The following is a 21,867-nucleotide window of genomic DNA, read 5'->3' as shown; positions in this document are numbered from 1 at the left end:
TTGGAATGATCCAGGAGACGGTGGAAGCTAAATGTGAGGTGAATTTTCCTCTGGACATAGGAGAGGCTGATATAGTGAGTAGGTTGGGTTTGCAAGAGATGTCTCTTGTCTCAACTTGTCTCAGGAGAGGTAGACGTGCTATGAAGAAGGTTCATAGGTTGGGAAGATGGTTGCCCCCTTAGGATGAATCCATTAAGATTATCACTGATGGCTCCTCTAGGGGTAATCTGGGTCCTGCTGGGATTGGTGGTGTTGGTAGGGATCGTATGGGGGAGGTGGTTTTCTTCTTTTCAGTGCATAAAGGGCAGCAGTCTAATAATTTTATGGAGGGATTAGCAATTTTCTATGCCCTAGAGTGTGCATTTGAGTTGGGGTGGCGTAAGGTTATCTGCGAATCGGATTCACAGATTATGGTTAATCTATTGATTGAGTAGAAGGTGAGTGGGATTAATTGGCAACTGGCAGGGACTATTCACCAAATTTTGCAAATTAGTGCTATAATGGAGAAGGTATCTTTCATCCACATTCCTCATGAATGGAATAGAGAAGTTGATTGTTTGGCTAAGTGGGCCTCGGAACATGGTGATGATTGGAAAGTTGAGAGTTGGAAGCATCTTTCCCTGGATTATTGTCAAGAATTGCATAAGACCTTGGTTGAGGATATGGATAGTTATGAAGCTGGTTGATATTCGGTTGGGTTTGTTGTTCTCTTTTGGAGCTTTAAGGCTCTGGTTTTGTTATGTAATGCTTGTGTCTATTTATTAATAAAGTTTTTACCCCTTTATTCAAAAAAAAAAGTACAACTGTGCATTAATAATAATACAGCTGAGAGGCCACTAAAAATGTATTTCTTGAAACTTATTTAATTTATATTTATCTAAATTATTTTATTTCATTTAAGTTATTTAATGTATTTTTCTTTAAGTTATTTAATTTAATTTTTCTTATTTATTTTAATGTAAGTTATTTAATTTATTTAATTTGATTTAATTCATTAAAGTCATTTAGTTTAAAATTAAATTTACAAAACATTTTTTAATTTCAATATATATTGAATTTTAATTATTTAATTTAAGTGATTTAATTTAATTTAAAACCAAATCTACAAATAGTGTATCTCATTTATAATTCATTTATTTCATAGCGTATTTAAGTTACTTCAAATTTATCAACCATTTTTTTATTATTAAACTAATAATTAATATTAATAGTAAAATTAATTTTAAATATGACAAGTGTCAATTTTATCATAAGAGGTCTTATTGATGATTAATTTATTTAATTTTAATAATTTTATTCAATTTTATTTAAGTTATTATTTTATTTATTTTCTAAAGTTCATTTCTTGAAACTTATTTAATTTAGTTTAATTTTAATTTTTTAATTTCATTTAAGTTATTTAATGTATTTTAATCTAAGTTATTTAATTTAATTTAATTTATTTATTTTAATTTAAATAATTTAAGTTATTCAATTTATTTTAATTTGCTAATTTAGTTTTAAGTTATTTGGTTTTATATATGTTATTTTATTTAATATACTTCTAATTACTTATTGTAATTTATTTATATATTTTAATTTAATTTAATTCAGATTATCATTTAATTTAATTTAATTTAATTTAAAATTAAATCTACAAATTTCCTTAATCTAATAGTAAAATTAATTGTAATTATGATGGTTGTCATTTTTAATCATAACAAGTTTTTATTGACAATATCTATCAATCCATTATGTAATTATAATAGACAAAACGGATGTAATGATAGACTTTAGATATAATAATTACTTTTTAACAAGATTGATTTAATAAATATTTTCCATTTAATAAATATTTTATTTATTTAGCAATCTGCCAGTTGTTTACATGTGAAATCGCCTACTGACAATTGATTATAAGCGCACTAGTATCAAGCCATGTGCTCCTACATTTAAAATTTATCACAGCATTTTCTTCACCAATAATATTTCCAGACCCTATATATGCATTGTCTATCGCACAAAAGTTAAAACAAACTGTGATTTTTACTTGCAAATTTAGCTGACTAGAGATATGGACGCCATGTTTTCTCAAGCTCTCCTTCTGATCGTAATCATTCTCTCTTTATTTGCAGGTTATTTTTTCAAATTATCATTTCAAACTTCCCTCATTCTATATGCTATTTTGGTGTTCATATAAAATGACTGATTTGCAGGAAGAGGCATTGCAGACAAGGCTCAGGCGTTATTTGTGTTTGGAGAGTCTTATGCCGACACGGGAAATCGCAATCAATACAATCAAAGCGTAAACCAGTCATGGAGACGACCATACGGTTTGACCTGGCCTGGCTATCCTGCAGGCAGATTTTCTTCTGGAAAAATCCAGACAGATTTTTGGGGTAAACCTTCCTTCCACTCACAAATGGCGAAATTTAAGGTTTTACGCAATTTCTGTCTTATTATTATGTGGGTGTGGTGTGTGTGCACTGTGCAGGGGATGTTTTAGGGCTTCCCGTTCCCATAGCTTATGAGCTGCTGAGAAGTCATGGCGGTAAAGCAAAGACTAGACAAGGAGTGAATTTTGCAGTGGGAGCAAGTGGAATATTTCAAGCCTTTGGTTTCATAACAGTAGCACAACAGGTAAAGCAGTTTAAGGAGTTAAGTCATGAGTTCGATTCTCACAAGCTCTCACGGTCTGTAGTGCTTATTTCGGTTGCTGGCAGTGACTACCGTGCATTCCTTTCTGGAAGAAATGGCTCTACTGAGGTAGTTGATGATCTGAGGCCTTTCTTCGCCTGCTTAATTTTAAAACCTATTTTTTATTAACTTGTGAATCTATATTACAGGGACTGATAGATCTGGTGCAGCCTGTGGTTAATGGGATAATCGATGCTGTGAAAGATTTGTATGAAGTCGGACTTAGGAATTTTGCAGTGAGTAATACTGGTCATTTTGGGTGCGAGCCTCAGATTGGCAAGACATCCTGCAATTCCAACTTCGATGAGCTTTTGGCTCTTCATACCAGATTACTGAGGGAGGGAGTTGAAAGCCTCAGATCGAATCACAAGGATTTGTCTATCATAATTACAGACTTGGTGTCTGCAACTAATTATGTTTTCTCCAATCCTCAACAATTTGGTACTTCAAAATCTGTGGCTTTCTTTTTTCTGATTAATCTTCTAAATCTATAACTACTTAACAATACTCTTTTTCTTTTGTTATTGTAATTGTGTGACAGGTTTTGAGGATTTGTTCGTTCCTTGTTGTGCTCAGAAAGGCGGGATTAATCTGTGTGGAGAGGTGGACGAAGTAGGAAGGGCATTATATGAAGTGTGTTCTGACGTAGCTAAAAAGTTCTTCTGGGATTTTGTGCATCCAACGCAGAGAGGATGGCATGCGATTATGTCGCTCTACAGTAACGGAGTGAAAGGGGAGAATACCAGAATCAGTTTTATTGAGGGAGCGCCAAACATTATTAAGTGGGTAGAGTCACTTGGATTTGTGGCTAACAATATCTCCACAATGTTTTCATCTAAATAAGGTTTTTCCAGGCAATTTGTGGATCTTTCGAAAAAATACCATGTACCTATGTGGTTTCAGATAAAATTAGTATTTGTGTTTATAAGAGTTTAGAGGGATATGACAATCGAAATTAAAGATAAAATTTAACTTTATAATTTCTTAACATTTAATATAATATTTACAGTAGAGTATCTTTTTTATTTTTTTGACTTGTAATAACATAAAGAATTTGTAAGTATAAGTATTATTAGTGCAAAAAAATTCACTAAAATGACATGAAAATTATATTAGTGCAACCTTGTGCTCTAAATGAAGATAAGCTTCTCCAAAAACCCAAGCTCATTTTTTCTCTATTTCAAACAAATATATCAAATGTCTAAACTACACATGCTAAGGGAGTATACAACCCTCATAGAATCTAGTGCACTAAGAAAGATGAAAGAGAAAAATCCAATCAACCACCAAAAAGAATTAAAATCAAGACACATGAAAAAATCAAGATCATAGTTGAATGACTAGATTTTATTCTTTTGTGAAATAGAGGGAATATTTAAGCTCTATATCAGTCTTAATTGTCTAGACACTTCAAAGAAAATGGAGGTACTTATATAACTAATAAGAAAACCATGTCAAGGCCTAGCTATGAAAAGTTGTTTAGATTGACAATTCAACTTAGATTTTGGTATTTGAAAGTAGTATATATGTCACTAGACCTCAATACCAAAGAAATTAGATCTAGGGATAAATGTATTATTTTTGGCAGAACTTTGACTCTAGAATTACTTTATAAACAAGAATTGTTGGTCTGAAAATTAACATATTTAACATCTCATTAGTTTCAAGTTAAGATTCTAATCATCAACAAAGAAAATTGTAATGTAAAGCATAGAAAAAAAAGCATATTCAATAGTGGAAGGAAAATTTTGATTAATATGTCCATATAATTCTTACCCTCACTTATGGAAAAAAATGTAACCTATTCACATGAGAAAATAATGGATCTATAAAATATTCCTATTACCTAGTCCAAAATAATTACCCTTTTAACCATTCTAAATGCTAATCAACATAACTCATTTTTAAAAAATTTTTGACATAAATCAATGAAAAATCATTCTATTATGCAAACAAGAATGATTTCCTTATGCTAAGTCTCAACCTATCACCATAACAATCTTGGTTAGCTTGTGAATCATCAACTTTCACAATAACTTATATTTGATATATTTTTATTTTTGATTATGTAAATTTCATGTCTTTAATTTTGTAATTACCTTTTTCACCCTAAAAAAATATTTGAAATATTGAGATAATTAATTTATTTATTGTTATTATGTCTTTAAATAATATTTAAAATAATTCTAAAAATAAATTATTTAATATAATGATAGATGAATTAACCCTACTTTAATATATTTTTTTAAAATAACATTATTATGTAACAATAGAGGGTCATAACGGAATGTGATGGTAATGTCACGAGCCCTGGAACAGGGAAGTCTTCTATTCGAATCGCTTGCCTTGCAGGTTGTTAGGAGAAGCACGTTTCCCATGGTTACCCTGGCCCACACATAGGAAGAGACCGATATGCGATGCAAAAGAGTGGAGGATGCTGACGGCCCAAAGAATGGTTGTTGGTGAGCTGGCTGCCAGGTCACAGATCTTGACAAGAAGAAAGAAAGGTGTTGAAGAAAGAAAGCACACAAGGCAGCAAATAGGTGGCAGGCGTTGGAGGAATAAGGAGGATACGAATTCCTGCCATGGTTGACCAGACCATCCTACACCCAACATAGTGGAGAGATAAGGGGAGAATGTGTTGGCGTGGGAAAAAGTGGAGAGATAAGGAGAACAAGTAGACATAAGTTGGACGGAGTGATAAGGGGTCTAATTGGCTGGTCAAACATATCTAAAGGAGAGAAATAGATAGGATGATATAAAGGAGAGATAAGTGGTTAATGTTGAACAAATTTGAAGATGAGACCCATCAAAAATGTGGTATCATTGGTTCAAAGTTCCGAGAATCTTTATGAAGCATTTGGACACATATTCTATGCCCCTTCTCCAATGCGCAATGCCTAACCATAGACCTTAACTATTACCTCTTTTGTGTTGTCCTTAATTATTCCTCCTTTTGTATTCTTTCTTTAGTTATAATCTTCATACGTCCTGTTTTTTTCAATTCCCACATAAATGAATTATATGTCTTAAGGGTTGGTTTTTCAAACCATCACACCCTTTCATGGAGGTTTTGTTTATCATTTGATAAATATAATTATTAATTTGTTTTAAAATACATTTGATAAATTTATTTCCACTCTAGGAAAAAGTCCTATAACATTTCTCTCCTGTAATTTAGCTACTGTCCTCAGTAGAAAAAATGCATTTGCATCACAACTTCAAAGAATATGTAATTAGTGAATGAAATTACCAACATTCAATATTCACATGGTTGATTATGTTTTTATTTATATTTTACTTTACCTACTTTCTTTTTATCTTTTAATTCATAGAACTTCTTTCAATAATTCCTTTTATTTCATTTTTAAATTCACAATTTCAATAATCATTTTTTATAGATGTTCCATGAAATATATCATGCATTTTCAAGAGCTAATTATAGGTTTTTTTATGTTTAATCACTTTAATCATTCATGTAGCTCCTTTCCTTTTATAAAATTATCATCACGTGATCACACAAAACTAACCATGCATGTCATGTATTATATTGCCACTCATAATTTATAAAAGTAAAACTTATATACTCGACATGCTTTACAAGGGTGATATTAATGTATTCTAGATTACATGAATATCCTTCATAATTCAAATGCAAAACATGTACAAAGTTATTGGGTTGATCAGATTCAATAAAAAAGTACAATAAAACAAATTATGGTAATATTGCCAAGTATCTTAACAATATCAAAACAATATCAATTTTTAAAATGTATTAAGCAGTTTATAGAAAAACATTAGGTTTAACCTTTCATTTATTTTGATCCAAGGATGAAGGCTGGTTTAAAAAGATGATTTGTCTAGAACAATGATGATATGCATAGACCCCTATCCTATGAGACTTCACAAGAATATGAGAACTTCTCATGACGGTTAGAAATTATTGTTTTATAGGAAAATCATGATAAAAATTACAATAAAGTTGTATAGTACTGATCACTAGGAAGATTTATGATTCAAATCGACCATATAAACTTTATTTGTAGGTTTTCTCATTTCTTTCATAATGTAGTACAATATTTTTCAATTTGAGTATACAAGCACCATCTACCAAAATATGATTAACCTTGAGATGATTTATAACTTGCGAAGATAAGCCAAGGCCTTTCTTACATTTTTGTTTTGTTTTGTTGCAACCATAGAATATTCAAACTATATATCATTAAATAAAGTTTAAAATATGTTTGGTTGCTACCCCACATATATGGAATAACTAAACATAACCTTTTTTTTCACTATGAAAGATCAATGAGTATTTGAAATTTTAGAGGTGGTTTCTCCCCCTATGAAAAATATAAATGTCGTCATGTCTAAGACTATGAGAAACATTTTAGTTCTGAATCTAGTAAACTATTGTATTATTTTAACCAATGTACTTTAATAGAATAATATTTTGCTAATTTTAGGAGAAAAATGATCTTTGGACCTATGGGTTATGGCCCCATGATGTAGCCTATAGCTTCATGGACATCATTTATACATTATACAAAATAAGAGGGTTCACAAGATGTGGAGCATCTACTAAGAAGATACAATTTCTAATTTCAAAGTGGGTAGGATTATTTGCTTTACTTTGACTCTAGTGATCTATACTTCCATAAATTTTACCATGTTTACAATATCCATCACTACAACTTCATGCATCTCTTATATACAATCAATTAAGGGGGCTTATAGGTTCAATGAATATTCCATTTATCGGTTATGTTTTGGCATGATATCTTCATAGTTACTTCAATACTAAAGGGAGTTTAATAAACCATTTTGAATAGTAAGAACCTTACACTTGAATGGAATCTCCTTTCATGTTTTCGCATAGTTGAAAATCCCTATCATATTTATCTTGGACATAATCTCTTACACTTTCTTTAATTCTATTTTATTAAAGGTATTCTTCAAGCAATTTTTAGTCATTTTATACTTTTATTGTGTGACAAATTGTCTTTATAACATTATTTTTTCATTACCAGAGCAATCAGTAATGTTGAGGAGATCATCAATGCCCAACGTAATAGCTTCCAAATCTTGGAAAACAGAGTTGGGGCTACTAAGAAAAGGCTAGAAGAGGTTGAGAATAAGCGTAAAAATATTGGGGAGCAGAGTCATAAGATCTTAAAGGCCGCCTCTGAAAGCATGAAGGTTTTTTTCAGCAAGCTTGATAGTGATTAAGGGGAAAAGGCCTCTGGGTATATCATTGAGGTGAAGGAAGACACGCCTAAAGATAAGGAGACCGGTCATGGTAGAAGAACACATGCGAGCACCAGAAAAAAGAAAAGCCAAAGCAAGGAGATTGAGGAAATTAAGCGAAACAACTGAGAACATGGAGCAATTGGAGCTAGAAGCTACCAAGCTGCTTAAGAACTCTACATAGCCTTGGTTTTTTTTTTTTCATGTAGGTCCTATTTCCTGTTTGTTGTCTTTCTATTGTTGGCTTTTTGTTCACTGGTCAACTGTCTTATCTATGTTTGTTGTCTCTTGCTTTTTCATAGTTCTTTAATCACTATCTTATGATCTAATGTTGTAAGGGGTTCCAGGGGCCCATCAAAACCCGTTTTCCCTTAATCAAAAACATTATTTTCTCATTTACAAGTTTCTAACGAAGCAATCATTTTAGAGGGTACAACACTTGTTGCCCTTATTTTCTTGAGTATTTAAAAAATGTTCTCCATGTTGATTGCTAGTTTTACTATAATGTATAAATTGATAATAATTCACATGTACATCAATGTGGAGGGAAAAAATATATACTAGTGAAAATTTCATACTTGTATACTTTATTATTATTATGGTCATCATCGCTCTCCATAAGAATTGATTTGAATCCTCAAATTTTCCATTTGCTAGCCTAAATGTGAAATTATACCTATTCATCTCTTGAACATAAATATATTCTTTAAACTCAAATTTAATCCATCCTTAACCTTTTCATTTATGTTATTGTACATAAGGGCATTCCCTATTTTATTTGTACAATATCATAGTGGCATCATTGATCAATAATATTATTATCTAAGCCTTCATAATTTAATGCATTTTTATATTCTTATCTATTATTGTAATCATTATTTCAATGCCATTGAATTAGTTTTCTGAGGAGTTTGATAAATGTGTACTATTATGGATAAATTTATGCCTAATAAATTTTTTAATTGGGGCAAGATACATTTGTTATGATCATCTATTGACTTGAAAGCCTTGTTTCAATTCTACTTTCTATATCATAACTTTGCATTCACCGAATTCAAAACCATAATAAAGAATAATTATTATATCTAAATCCTTGTATATATAGTTCTCATATATATTAAAAAGTACAAATATATAGTTCTCATTCTATTGACCCTCATGCATTCCCATGCACAATTGAAAATTAGTATCAAAACCTAAAGAGACCAAACTTTTGAAATCAATCAGCTCATTCACTCATAGTTAATAAGCTATAACTGGTGCTTCTATGCTACATGCTAAATCATCTTAGTCAAATATAAGTCAAACTAATAAAATAAGACCATGTATACATAACTATTAACATCACTCTTAGAAGCATACTTAGTGGAATACAATTGTTCATGAACATTAGTATGAACCATTGTAGATATTTGAGTACCAAGGTTTGAGTTTAACAAAGAGCCTTATCATACTGACAATTTTACTTTTCCAATCTGATAACTTCATAACCTTTCCCTAAGTGGAATTGGTTTTGGTTTTTTTATTATTTCTAGATGGTTAGACCAACCAAAGTACAAAAACTAAACCTATAAGACAAGGGATGAAATAGTTGATTATTATATGATGTGATCAAATCAAAGCCATGGTTAAATATCCTTGATAAAGTAGTATAAGCACAATGTCAATGCACTGATATACACATCATCAACCTTGCCCATTCCAATACCTTCCTACTCTTTTTAGACTCATTATATTTTACGTGTACCCTTCAATTCTTAACACAATATTAATCAATCATCTAACCATTTTTAGAGGAAAGGATAATGAGAGTGGAGGATAGTCTTTTCACATTTCAATTTATCACAAAAGAGGGGAAGAAATGAAAACAATATTGTATTTGACTTGAAATTTTGACGAATGTTTGGTGACATATCGACAAAATATTGTTGATTTACTGATGAAACCCTGGTTTAAATTTTGTCGGTGGAACGACAAATTCTTTTTCATCAAAATGACGACCTAGAATCGTCAGTTGGTGGCAAGGGAAATGTTTGCGGTGTTCGTCACAAATTTCCATTCATCTATCGACAAAAAATGACCAAAGAACATTATAAAACGCCCGTTTGAAATTATCAAAAAAACACCAAACTGTCATCCATTTTCTGACGAGGTGGAGAAAACTTTCATTCTCATTACAATGAAATCAATGTTGCGTGTACAACAACCTCGTCACCATTGTCTATGGTTCTTCGGGCTCCGTACGTTTAAAGTTCGATGACAATAAGTGATCGAAATAACTTTTAGAATTGGTGTACCCCTTTCAATTTATTCGGATAGTATTAGCTTGGCCAATGTGTTGTTGTTAAGGATAGCTATTCTGATGTAGTGTTTTTAGATTGACTTGTGTTGTCGGGATACCTATTCCGATAGAACTATCCTTTTGGTGACTGGTATAGCTATGTGAAAAAGGTCATCTCTAAGGAAGTTTGTTTATCAATATAAGAAATGGCGATATTTATTTTCATCAAAATTGCAATGAAACCCTACAGTTTAAAAAAAAAATTAATTCGTTCAAAAAGATTTTTGGAGTCAGTGGAAGCATATCAGGATAATTTACTGATGGTTAGTTTTTGCATTAACAAGAGTTATCGGAATAGCTTAGCTGATGGCCAAGTGATAGAAATAGTTTCTACTATCGATTTAAAGTTTTCATACTATTCCGATAGTATAAATCTAGCCAATGAGTTTTGATCGGTATAGATATACCAATATTGTTTCAAGGTGAAATTTTGGAACAAGTCTATACTACTGGTTTATCCTTTTGGTGCAATTCTGATAGTGTTGGGAGTTCTGATGGGATTGAATTTTGGGATACCAATATTGATAGAGGAGAATTGACAGTATGTCATTGGAATGACTTATATTGTCATTTTAGATAGTTTTAATTATGTTGATAGTGTAATAATACATTGCCACATGATGGAAGCTACAAGAAAAATCATTAATTTGCATTAATAGGACAATGTAATGAAAGCAACAACAACTTAGTGCTCAGCGATTAAGAATCAAAAGTAGAGAGTCAAAAGTTTCAGAGCATTTATATGCACACCAAGATAACATGAATAATGAACATTGATCATTAATACATCAGCAGAAAACATACAACAAGCACCTCTTAAAGATGTCGATACATTAACGGAGATGATACAGACTCGCATTCACTGGTTGTTCATGGGGCAAGAAATATTTTCAAATAGTGTTGAAATGATGAAATACATACTGTAAGTACAAGAATGGTATCTTGGTGCAGGAGAAACCTTCCAAGCTCTTCCTCCTTCTTTGTTTTGTTGGTGTTATGCTTCTTTTGAAGCCATTGTTATATATAAAATAAAGAGCCATGTGCTCATTGGTCCTAGTTAGGGTCCTAGTTGAGGTCTTAGGGTCATGAGTCAAAATTGAGGATTTCTTGGAAATAGGGCGTATGTGTGCATTTGAGGTGTTTAGGGGTCCCTCATAGCATGGTTGTGCCCTTAGATTAGCCCAATGTGGGTCTAGGAGTCAAGAAAAGCAACATTGGGAAAGTTGCTCAAAAGTTGCATGACAACTTTTAAAAGTTGTCAAGCAACTTTTTCACCATGAGGTCAAAATCCTTAATGTAGCATGGAAAACCCTAATATGGGCACACAGGCTGAGGCAAAGGTGGTATAAGTAATTGAAAACCCTAATTTAATGGAGGGGATGTCAGACATTGTACAACCCAAGCAAAGTGACTTGATTGAGATTGCAATTTTGTTGCTAGTCAGCACAAATGGAGTAAAGGAAGATTGTTAATGGATTGATTTGCATGCAAAACTATGTGGAGTGTCTTCTATGGTGTAAATACATTCATTTTGAGCAATTATATTAGGTTTTGGTTTTTAAGTGTGGTGTGATTGTAAATATTTTATAAGTTGTCTTCTCACTATCCAGTTTTGGAATGGTTTGTCCGAATGGGACCATGACTCCATTCCTCATTGTGGAACCACCATGAAACCATGGGGAATGAGAGTGTAGACCTTGTACTATACTACAAAGCAAGAAGATCCCTTGAAAATGCAGGGAGGCCATCAAAAGACCCAATCCTAGGCGAGACTAGACAGTGCCTAGCTAGGAAGGGTCAAGTTGCAGAGGTCTTGGAGAGCAAGGTTGGTCAGAGGAGAGTGCACCCTTTGGAGGAGGTGTAGAGGAGTGTGTGAAGCACCACTGGTGTGAAGGAGGAGCCTCCACCAATCCAGACAAGGTGGCTAAAACACAAAACATACACTGTGACCCAGGCAGACCATAAAACCCTCACAAAACCCTTAAAAACCCCAAAATTCGCCCAAGGCATTGTACGGCCACTTGAAGGCCCAAAACCAGAGAAATACTTGAGCCCTTGCCAAATGAATGGTAGTCCATTTTTGGAGTTTGGGTAGTTTGTGCATCATTTGTGAGAGGGAGCCCTAAAGGATCGGGTAGGAGGCCTAATTGGTCAAAATCCTTGTAGCCCTATTTTGTAGGCAAAAACACAAAATTGTGAAATTAGTAAGGGGTTCGAATCTTGAAACCTCTTGGGGGCACATGAATGGGTGGAAAAACCATGAAATAGACCTAACCTAACCTTGCTAAGACCTAAGAAGCAGTAGGACAATCCAAGCCCTTATTAGCCATAGTAAGGGGTTTTGAGTCTCATGAGTAGGTGAGACCTTAGGAGCATCATTGCAACTCATTGGTGGGTGGATCGGGCAAGGTCAGGGGATTCCTCAAGTAAGGGAAGTCCTAGAGACCCTAGGGTGTGAAGAGAACACCAGGTGATCCAAGGGAAGGATCCAAGAGCGTAGACAAGGCTAGTCTATCCCATACCCCAGCCCATCATATTGTTATCAGAGCCAAGTTAAAGATTTGTTGGACTGTGTATGTCTCTATATACTGGTGAATCAATAGGGGAGAGCAGAATGGTCACTAATATAGAGTTGGCTAGGGAGGTAGAAGAGCAGAATTAGAAGAATAGACTCCTTGAAGAAGCTATGAGCGAGATAAGGGATAAGTTGCAAGAAGTGGTGGATCAGAGGACACAAGAACCTTGGGGTGAAGACACCAAGGATAAAGGCAAGAAAACCATTGATATAGATGACATTATACCTGAACCAGATCCATTGTTTAATGAAGAACCATTTGTAAAGGCTATCAAGGCTTTGAACACCAAAGCTTTTGAAGGATTGCCACATTTCAGTGGAAGGATGGACATTGACACTGTCATGGAATGGATTGAGGGCATGGAAAACCACTTTGAGTTTGAGGGAGTGACAAAGGCTCAAAAGGTTAAGGTTGCCAAATCAAGATTAAGGGGAGCAACTTTAACATGGTGGAAGTATCTGCAAGAAGAGAGAGTTAGCATGGGGAAGCTACCTATTGCCATTCGGAAGGCCATGGTGAGTAAGATCAAGGAGAACTACTTACCAGAGGATTATGAAGTCCAACTTCATAAGAAGAGATAGGATTTGAAGCAAAAAGACCTTGATGTGACCTCCTACACCAAAGAATTTCAAAAAATTTGTCTTAGATCCAAAGTCCAAGAAGATGAATCTATTAAGGTGGCTAGGTATCTAAGCGGCCTAAAGTGGAACATTCAAGAGGAGATAAGCCTATGGACTCCTACTACTATTCAAAAATTTCATCAGCTTGTTGTCAAGGTGGAAGAGAGGAACAAAAGGAAAGGAGACTCCAATGACATGGGTAGAGGTAGAGGTAGAGAGCAAATGAATCACCGAGGTTGTTACCAAAGCAAGTCAAATGAGCAGAGGAACCAAGGAGAAGCCAAGTTGACTGAACATGGCAGTGAAACCAATCTTAGAGGGGGACATTCTAGTGGAAGAGGTGTACAAGGTGGTCCAAGTAGGGGTAGAGGTACCGGCAGAGGTAACTCCTACTTTGCAACTATGAAGTGTTACAACTGTGGACAATTGGAACACCCGGCATATAGATGCCTTTACAAGCCTACCTCATCAAACAGTGGAAAGAGGGTTGCTTATGCTCATGAAGACTCTTCGAGTAGCAAGACACCAGATGTGGACTAGATTGAATCAAAAATTGGTGAGAATATGATGTTCAATAGAATTTTGATCAGACAGATGGTTAAGGAGGAACCCAAACATAGGAGAGCATTGTTTAGGGTGAGATGCAAAGTTCTTGGTAAAGTGTGCAAGGTGATAGTTGATTCAGGCTCAACTGACAACATCATATCAGAGGAGGTAGTTAGGAAGTTGAAACTCACAATAATACCCCACACTAGCCCTTACAAGGTGACTTGGTGGAACAAAGGACAAAATGTGCTTGTCAATGAATAGACTTGGGTAGAGTTTGCTATTGGAGGATATCACGATAAGATCCTTTGTGATGTGTTGCCTATGGATGCTTGCCATTTGCTGCTAGGAAGACCCTGGCAATTGATAGGAAGGTGATCTATGATGGAGAGGAGAACTCCATATCATTCAAGAAGGATAGAAAGACCTTCAAGATTCAGTCTTTGATAGAGAATGAAGAGGGAACTTCAAGAACACCTAGTGTCTTATTGGCTACTGGTAAAGAGTTCTTAAACTTGCTACATGAGGAGGAGATAGTGAAGTGTACCATCTTTGTGAAACCAAAGGAGGAGGAAGACAAGTTGCACGCAAAAGTACCCAAGGAGGTGAAGCAAATGTTGCAAGAGTATAAGGACATAGTGAGTGATGGAGCACCTACAACACTCCCACCTAGAAGGTCTATAAGCCATCAAATAGACTTTGTTCTCGGAGCATCCCTACCTAACAAGGCACCATATAAGCTCACACCTGATCAGAATAAGGAGGTAGCAAGGCAAGTGTAGGAGTTATTGGAACAAGGACTGATTAAGAAGAGCATCAGCCCATGTGCAGTCCCGGTAGTGCTAGCATCAAAGAAGGGAGGCAAGTGGAGACTTTGCACTGACTCAAGGGCAATCAATAGGATCACCATAAGGTATAGGTTTCCTATTCCTAGAATAGAGGATTTGATGGACTGTTTAGGAGGTGCTATGTATTTTACCAAGTTGGACCTTAAAAGTGGTTATCACCAGATTAGAATCAAGGAGGGTGATGAGTGGAAGACTGCTTTCAAGACCACAGAGGGATTGTATGAATGGCTTGTGATGCCATTTGGACTCACCAATGCCCCAAGCACCTTCATGAGGTTGATGAATGAGGTGTTAAAAGACTTCACAGGTAGGTTTGTGGTGGTGTACCTAGATGACATACTCATCTATAGCATAACCAAAGAGGAGCACCTTGAGCATTTGAGGTTAGTCTTAGAGAGGTTGCATGAGGAGAAGTTATCCATCAACCTAGAGAAGTGTGACTTCTTGAAGCAAGAGCTAGTCTACTTAGGATTTGTGGTGTCTAAAGGAACCTTGAAGATGGATCCAAGCAAATTGGAGGCAATCTTGAATTGGCCTGCACCTAGAGCAGGGATTGAAGTTAGGAGTTTCCATGGTTTAGCTCAATTCTATAGGAAGTTTGTGAGGAACTTCAGTGGCATATGTGCACCAGTCCTTGACACCATAAAAGGAGGCCTTAAAACTAAGTTAAAATGGACTAAGCAAGATGACAAAGCATTTCAATTATTGAAGCAAGAAGTAGCCACAAAACCTATCCTTCTCCTACCTAACTTTGATAAGCTATTCACATTGGAGTGTGATGCAAGTGGAATTGTAGTAGGTGGTGTATTGAGTCAAGAGGGAAGACCTGTGGCATTTTTCAGTGAGAAGCTTAATGAAGCAAAGAAGAAGTACTCAGCCTATGACCTAGAGTTGTATGCATTAGTGTAGTCTCTTAAGAAATGGAGGCATTACCTACTTCCAAAGGAATTTGTGGTGTTCACAGACAACTAGGCATTGAGTTACATTAACACTCAAGAGAAGCTTAGCAATAGGCATTTGAAATGGATGGAATACCTCCAATCCTTCACCTTCACCATCAAGCATAAGAAGGAGCAACTCAACAAGGTGGCAGATACATTAAGCAGGAAGTTGTTGACAATTCAAGAACTACAGTTGTAGAGCATAGGAATAGAAGGTTTCAAGGACCTCTATGAAGGAGATGAAGACTTCTCATCAGTTTACAAGGTTTGCAAAGAGTTTGAGAACCATTTCCATGGTGATTATGCAGATTACACTCTCCAAAATGGTCTCTTGTTCAAGGGTAATTAGTTGTGTGTGCCAAGAGGATCCATGAGGGAAAACCTCATCCAAGAGAAACACAATGGTAGTTTAAGTGGACACTTTGGAGTCAACAAAACCTTGGATTTAGTATAGAGGTACTACTATTGGCCAAAGTTGCCAAGGGATGTGAAAAGATATGTAGAACAATGTAGTGTATGCCAAAGAGCAAAAGGAGGATCAAGCAATGCTAGTCTCTATCAACCATTGTCGGTCCCTAATAGGCCTTGGGAATGTATAAGCATGGACTTTGTAGTAGGACTTCCCAAGACAAAGACAGGTATGGACAACATCTATGTGGTAGTAGATAGATTTTCCAAGATGAGCCATTTCATTCCATGTAAAACTACACATGATGTAGCTATGTTGCACATCTCTTCTTTAAGGAGATTGTTAGGATTCATGGACTCCCTTTAAGCATTGTTTCAGATAGGGACAACAAGTTCATGGGTCATTTTTGGCAGACATTATGGAGGAGACTTGGAACTAATCTCTCATTTAGCTTAGCTTACCATCCACAAACTGATGGTCAGACTGAAGTCATCAATAGGGTGTTAGGCAACTTGTTGAGGTGTTTAACTAAGGAGTATGGGCAAACATGGGACCTAGTCATTCCTCAAGCAGAGTATGCATATAATGACAGTGTGAATAGGACCAATAGTAGAAGTCCTTTTGATGTTGTCTATGGTAGACATCCAAGAGGAGTATGTGAGTTCAGAGACCTTGGTACCATGGAGATGAAGAGTGGGCAAGCAGAGGACTTCACTTAAACCATCAAGGAAGTCCAAGAGAAATTCAAAAAATCCATCCTTGAATCCACTCAAAAATTGAAGGCCAAAATGGATGAGAGAAGGAGAGAGGTTCAGTTCAAGGTGGGTGACTATGTGATGGTCCATTTGGGCAAAGCTAGGATGCAAAGTGGTAAGCCTACCAAATTGCAAATGAAGAGGGTAGGACCTTGCAGAATTCTGGAAAAATATGGTGAGAATGCCTATAAGGTTGAACTTCCTTCTGACTCATCCATTTCACCGGTCTTTAAAGTAGCTGACCTGATCATGTACAAGGGTGAAATAGCAGGGCAAAAGGAGAACCAAGCCAAGGTGTTGCAGGACCTAGATGTTAATGTCTTACCACAAGTGAAGAAGCCAATAGCAGAGGAGATCTTGGAATCTAGAGTCAAGAAGTCCACCAAACATAGGGTCTACATGGAACACTTGGTGAAGTGGGCAGGTCAGCCTGAGTCTGAAGCTACCTAGGTTGAAGAGAGCAGGTTCAAGACACTTGGCATAGACCCGGCTCTCATCTCTTCTTTTGTTTCTTAGTTGTGTGCAGAGGGGGAGTATGGTGCAGAAGCACCATTCCAAGCTCTTCCTCCTTCTTTTTTTTGTTGGTGTTATGATTCTTTTGAAGCCATTGTATATAAAATAAAGAGCCATGTGCTCATTGGTCCTAGTTAGGGTCCTAGTTGAGGTCTTAGGGTCATGAGTCAAAATTGAGGATTTCTTGGAAATAGGGGGTATGTGTGCATTTGAGGTGTTTAGGGGTCTCTCATAGCATGGTGGTGTCCTTAGGCTATCCCAATGTGGGTCTAGGAGTCAAGAAAAGCAACATTGGGAAAGTTGCTCAAAAGTTGCAAAAGTTGCATGACAACTTTTAAAAGTTGTCAAGCAACTTTTCCACCATGAGGTCAAAATCCTTAATGTAACATGGACAACCCTAATATGGGCACAAAAACCAAGGAAAAGGTGGTATAAGTAATTGCAAACCCTAAGGTAATGGGGGGGATGTCAAACATTGTATGGCCCAAGCAAAGTGACCTGACTGAGACTGCAATTTTGTTGCCAGTCAGCACAAATTGAGTAAAGGAAGATTGTTAATGGATTGATTTGCATGCAAAACTATGTGGAGTGTCTTCTATGGTGTAAATAATTTCATTTTGAGAAATTAGATTAGGTTTTGGTTTGTAAGTGTGGTGTGCATGTAAATATTTTATAAGTTGTCTTCTCATTGTCTAGTTTTGGACTGGTTTGTGCAAATGGGACCATGACTCCATTTCCCATTGTCGAACCACCATGAAACCATGGGGAATGAGAGTGTAGACCTTATACTATATTGCAAAGCAAGAAGGACCCTTGAAAATGCAGGGAGGCCATCAAAAGACCCAATCCTAGGCGAGATTGGGCAGTGCCCAACTAGGAAAGGTCAAGTTGCAAAGGTCTTGGAGAGCAAGGTTGGTCAGAGGAGAGTGCACCTTTTGGAGGAGGTGTAGAGGAGTGTGTGAAGCACCACTGGTGTGAAGGAGGAGCCTCCACCAATCCAGACAAGGTGGATAAAACACAAAACTTACACTATGACCCAGGCAGACCATAAAACCCTCACAAAACCCTTAAAAATCCAAAAATTCGCCCAAGGCACTGTACGGCCACTTGGAGGCCCAAAACCAAAGAAATCCTTGAGCCCTTGCCAAGTGAATGGTAGTCCATTTTGTGAGTTTGGGTAGTTTGTGCATCGTTGGTGAGAGGGAGCACTAAAGGACCGGGTAGGAGGCTGGTGCAGGGGCACGTCCTATCCAAGGTGTGACAGGAACAAAGACTTGAAGACTTAATGAGGATGACAACAATTTGAAGGTTCTCGAATACACTTGGACTTTAAAGTTCATTTTATATTGTAATAAGGCTTGTTAAGCCATTTAGAGGCAAGTTTGATGTAATTGGGTATGAGACCCATAAATGTTTGAGTCTTAGTGGTATAAGAGTCTTTGAGATGATAAATAAAAGTTTTGTAATCATCATGAAGTTGAAAACTATGTTGTCAAATCCATGACACATAATTATTATAGTTAATGTGCAAAGGAAATTGCACTTGTCAGTTAGCAAGAACAGTTATAGGAGTTTACAAAAGTTAGTTTAGGAAGTTATTGGGTTTTTTTTTTCTTATTTATTTAAAATATCTCTTCTTGTAAATCACATGAGGGGGATGAGAGGTGTGATATGAAAAAAAATAAAGAAAAATCAATTTAATCATTGGGAATCAAAGGACTCATGTGGTTGCTTTTTTGGACAAGAAGATCAATAAAAGCGTTCATCTTTCTGCAACGTTTCTGTTATAACAGTTTTTTAACAGTCTCTATTTTTATGTTTTTATTGCTCGAAATGGAATCTTGTTGAAAGATCTCTGCCTGCATATGATTTTTCTTTAATATTAACTTATTTTCAGTCCTTGTGGCAAGTATTTTCATCAAGAGTTATGGGAGAAAATTAATGTTTTTTTTAAGAAAATGGAGAAATAACAGTGTATAAAATTCAGTCCGGATGTGGGTGCCACATCTTTCCAACAAACCGTTGGATCTTTCTAATATTTTATTATGTTGTAAAGAACTAGATTGTACCAAATCTCACCGGAGGGATTGAAGATATAGCATGTGGTTAAAAAGATATAGACCTCTGTATACAAGTCTATCCAAAAAGACAACACGAAGGTAACTTTATGCTTTATTAAATCATGAAGCTATTTTTGATGAATCTAGTGAGCATGGTGAGTGTGAACAAAACCTAGGAGTGTTTTTGTGGAGTTAGGGGAATGATTGAAGAGCCTTGGTAAAGAAATGGTTCCATTGGGTAATCTCGCAATCTGTCATTTGATGAGTAAGTCATGACTATTATAAAACAGTGGGTCAGCAAATCTAAATTCTTTTTGTTGAATATTGAGATTGTAGTGGCTATGGTGAATGAGAATGGTGTGAGTAAGACCTAGGGGATCTTAGTGATATTATGAAGCATAAAAACTCTATCTGCACAAGGGTTTGGTGACAAGAGATGTAACAACCTGGTAAGAATGGAGCAAGGGTATGACTGTCTATAAGGAACAGTACAGTCAAAATGCAAAGGGGACTTAGTGTGTGTTTGTTGTTTCCATGTGGGGACTTATGATTATTGTGTATTGATCAAAGGTGTGGAGCTTAGTGGATAAAGAAGAATTTGTCTTTAACACCTTGGATTTGAGGGTTGTCCACCACTCTCCGCATCAAAGTGCTATCAGAGCAAGGGAAAGATCTAGGATAGATGTGTTGGAATATTAGGAAGGTGAGAAGATGGGTTTAACAAAATCTAAGAAAGAGATGGTAGATGCATACAAGAATTTGAAAGAACTCTTGCTTGGTGGTAAGAAGAAAAGAGAGGAAGAAGAGAGGAGGAAACAAGAAGTAGAAAGAAAGAAGAGAGAAGAAGAAGAAAAGAAACAAGAAGAGCGTTAGAAGCAAATGAAGCAATATTGAGGGAGCTTAAAGAGGAACTAGAGGAAAAGAGAAAGGAAGATGAACTTAGGGAAGCACAAAACCAATGCATACTAAAATTTATTGAAGCCCAAGCAGCATACGAAGAAGAAGATATTCAAGAAGCAGCTAGGATGGAGATCTTAGAAAAGGAAGTGTGTTGTCTAGTGGAAGGATGCGAGCAGAACGTTGATCCTGGTGAAGAGACTGAGCAGCAAAAGGCTGTAGAAGAACCTTGTGATAGGGAGGTTCTTATTGAAGAAAAATATCCTGAGATAGTTGCTTATGTGGGTAGTGAGAATTCAATCCAGGAAGAGCTTGAGGATAATGGAATGGTTCAAGTAGGGACAATGATATGTCCTCTACAAATGATGAAACATGCTAAGCAGCAAGATGATGTAGGCATAGATAAGGACGAGAAGGTGGATGAGTATGATGTGGTCTCACATGAAGACATTCAGATTGGCTTGCTAGGCCATGAAGAGGTCTTAGTATTGGTGAACATGGAGATTGACATGAAAGTTAATCATAGTGAAGGAGTTTTTGCTACTACTAGGAAAGAAGATACTCCAAATACAAACATTTATGCTGAAGTTCAGCTTTCCTTGACGAATCAAACTAGCATTCATCTTTTTGGAGAAGGCCTATTTATTTTTTCTAACATGTTTTGTGCAGATATGCAAGGAAAATATATGGTGACTCCTACTGTTGATGCCTATGATCCAGGCATGAACTTTGAAGATTTGATTATCGACACTATTTTTCACTTCACAGAACAAGTGCATAGTATGAAGACATTGGCAGCCATCTTTCTTTCACTTACCGGACCCCGAAGCATGACACAATGGAATTGGAAGACTCGAAAGAAGGCAATTCAAGGGGCTTGAATTTTCTTCTCCCAGGCAGTATGCTGCAGGGGCACGTCCTGTCCAAGATGTGACAGGAACAAAGACTTGAAGACTTAACGAGGATGACAACAATTTGAAGGTTCTGGAATACACTTGGACTTTTAATTTCATTTTATATTGTAATAAGGCTTGTTAAGCCATTTAGAGGCAAGTTTCATGTAATTGGGTATGAGACCCATAAAGGTTTGAGTCTTAGTGGTATAAGAGTCTTTGAGATGATAAATAAAAGTTTTGTAATCATCATGAAGTTGAAAACTATGTTGTCAAATCCGTGACACATAATTATCATAGTTAATCGACAAAGGAAATTGCACTTGTTGATTAGCAAGAACAGTTATAGGAGTTTACAAAAGTTAGTTTAGGAAGTTATTGGGGTTTTTTTTCTTATTTATTTAAAAGATCTCTGCTTGTAAATCACATGAGGGGGATGAGAGATGTGATATGAAAAAAAATGAAGAAAAATCAATTTAATCATTAGGGATCAAAGGACTCATGTGGTCATTGTTTTGGAAAAGAAGATCAATAAAAGCATTCAT

General features: G+C 35.8%; 1 protein-coding gene across 1 annotated transcript; it reads left to right on the top strand.

Moving 5' to 3' along the window:
- The first annotated feature begins 2,053 nt into the window (after positions 1-2,053).
- On the top strand, positions 2,054-7,905 carry LOC131045765 (GDSL esterase/lipase At5g03610). The gene is made up of 6 exons (XM_059220611.1): positions 2,054-2,114; positions 2,196-2,378; positions 2,474-2,745; positions 2,826-3,117; positions 3,218-3,458; positions 7,707-7,905. The coding sequence occupies exons 1-6, from the start codon at positions 2,054-2,056 to the stop codon at positions 7,903-7,905; spliced, it is 1,248 nt and encodes a 415-aa protein (XP_059076594.1).
- The last annotated feature ends 13,962 nt before the right edge of the window (positions 7,906-21,867 follow it).

The sequence above is a fragment of the Cryptomeria japonica genome, chromosome 5 (assembly GCF_030272615.1).
Source record: "Cryptomeria japonica chromosome 5, Sugi_1.0, whole genome shotgun sequence".
In the NCBI taxonomy this organism is placed as follows: Eukaryota; Viridiplantae; Streptophyta; class Pinopsida; order Cupressales; family Cupressaceae; genus Cryptomeria; species Cryptomeria japonica.
Note: the sequence above shows the minus strand (reverse complement) of the source record. Positions and strands in the feature narration are given on the sequence as shown.

Coding starts and splice junctions, on each gene's coding strand:
- LOC131045765 (XM_059220611.1), top strand. CDS start 2,054: ATGGACGCCATGTTTTCTCAAGCTCTCCTTCTGATCGTAATCATTCTC. Junction 2,115..2,195: donor CATTCTCTCTTTATTTGCAG/GTTATTTTTTCA, acceptor ACTGATTTGCAG/GAAGAGGCATTGCAGACAAG. Junction 2,746..2,825: donor GAAGAAATGGCTCTACTGAG/GTAGTTGATGAT, acceptor TCTATATTACAG/GGACTGATAGATCTGGTGCA.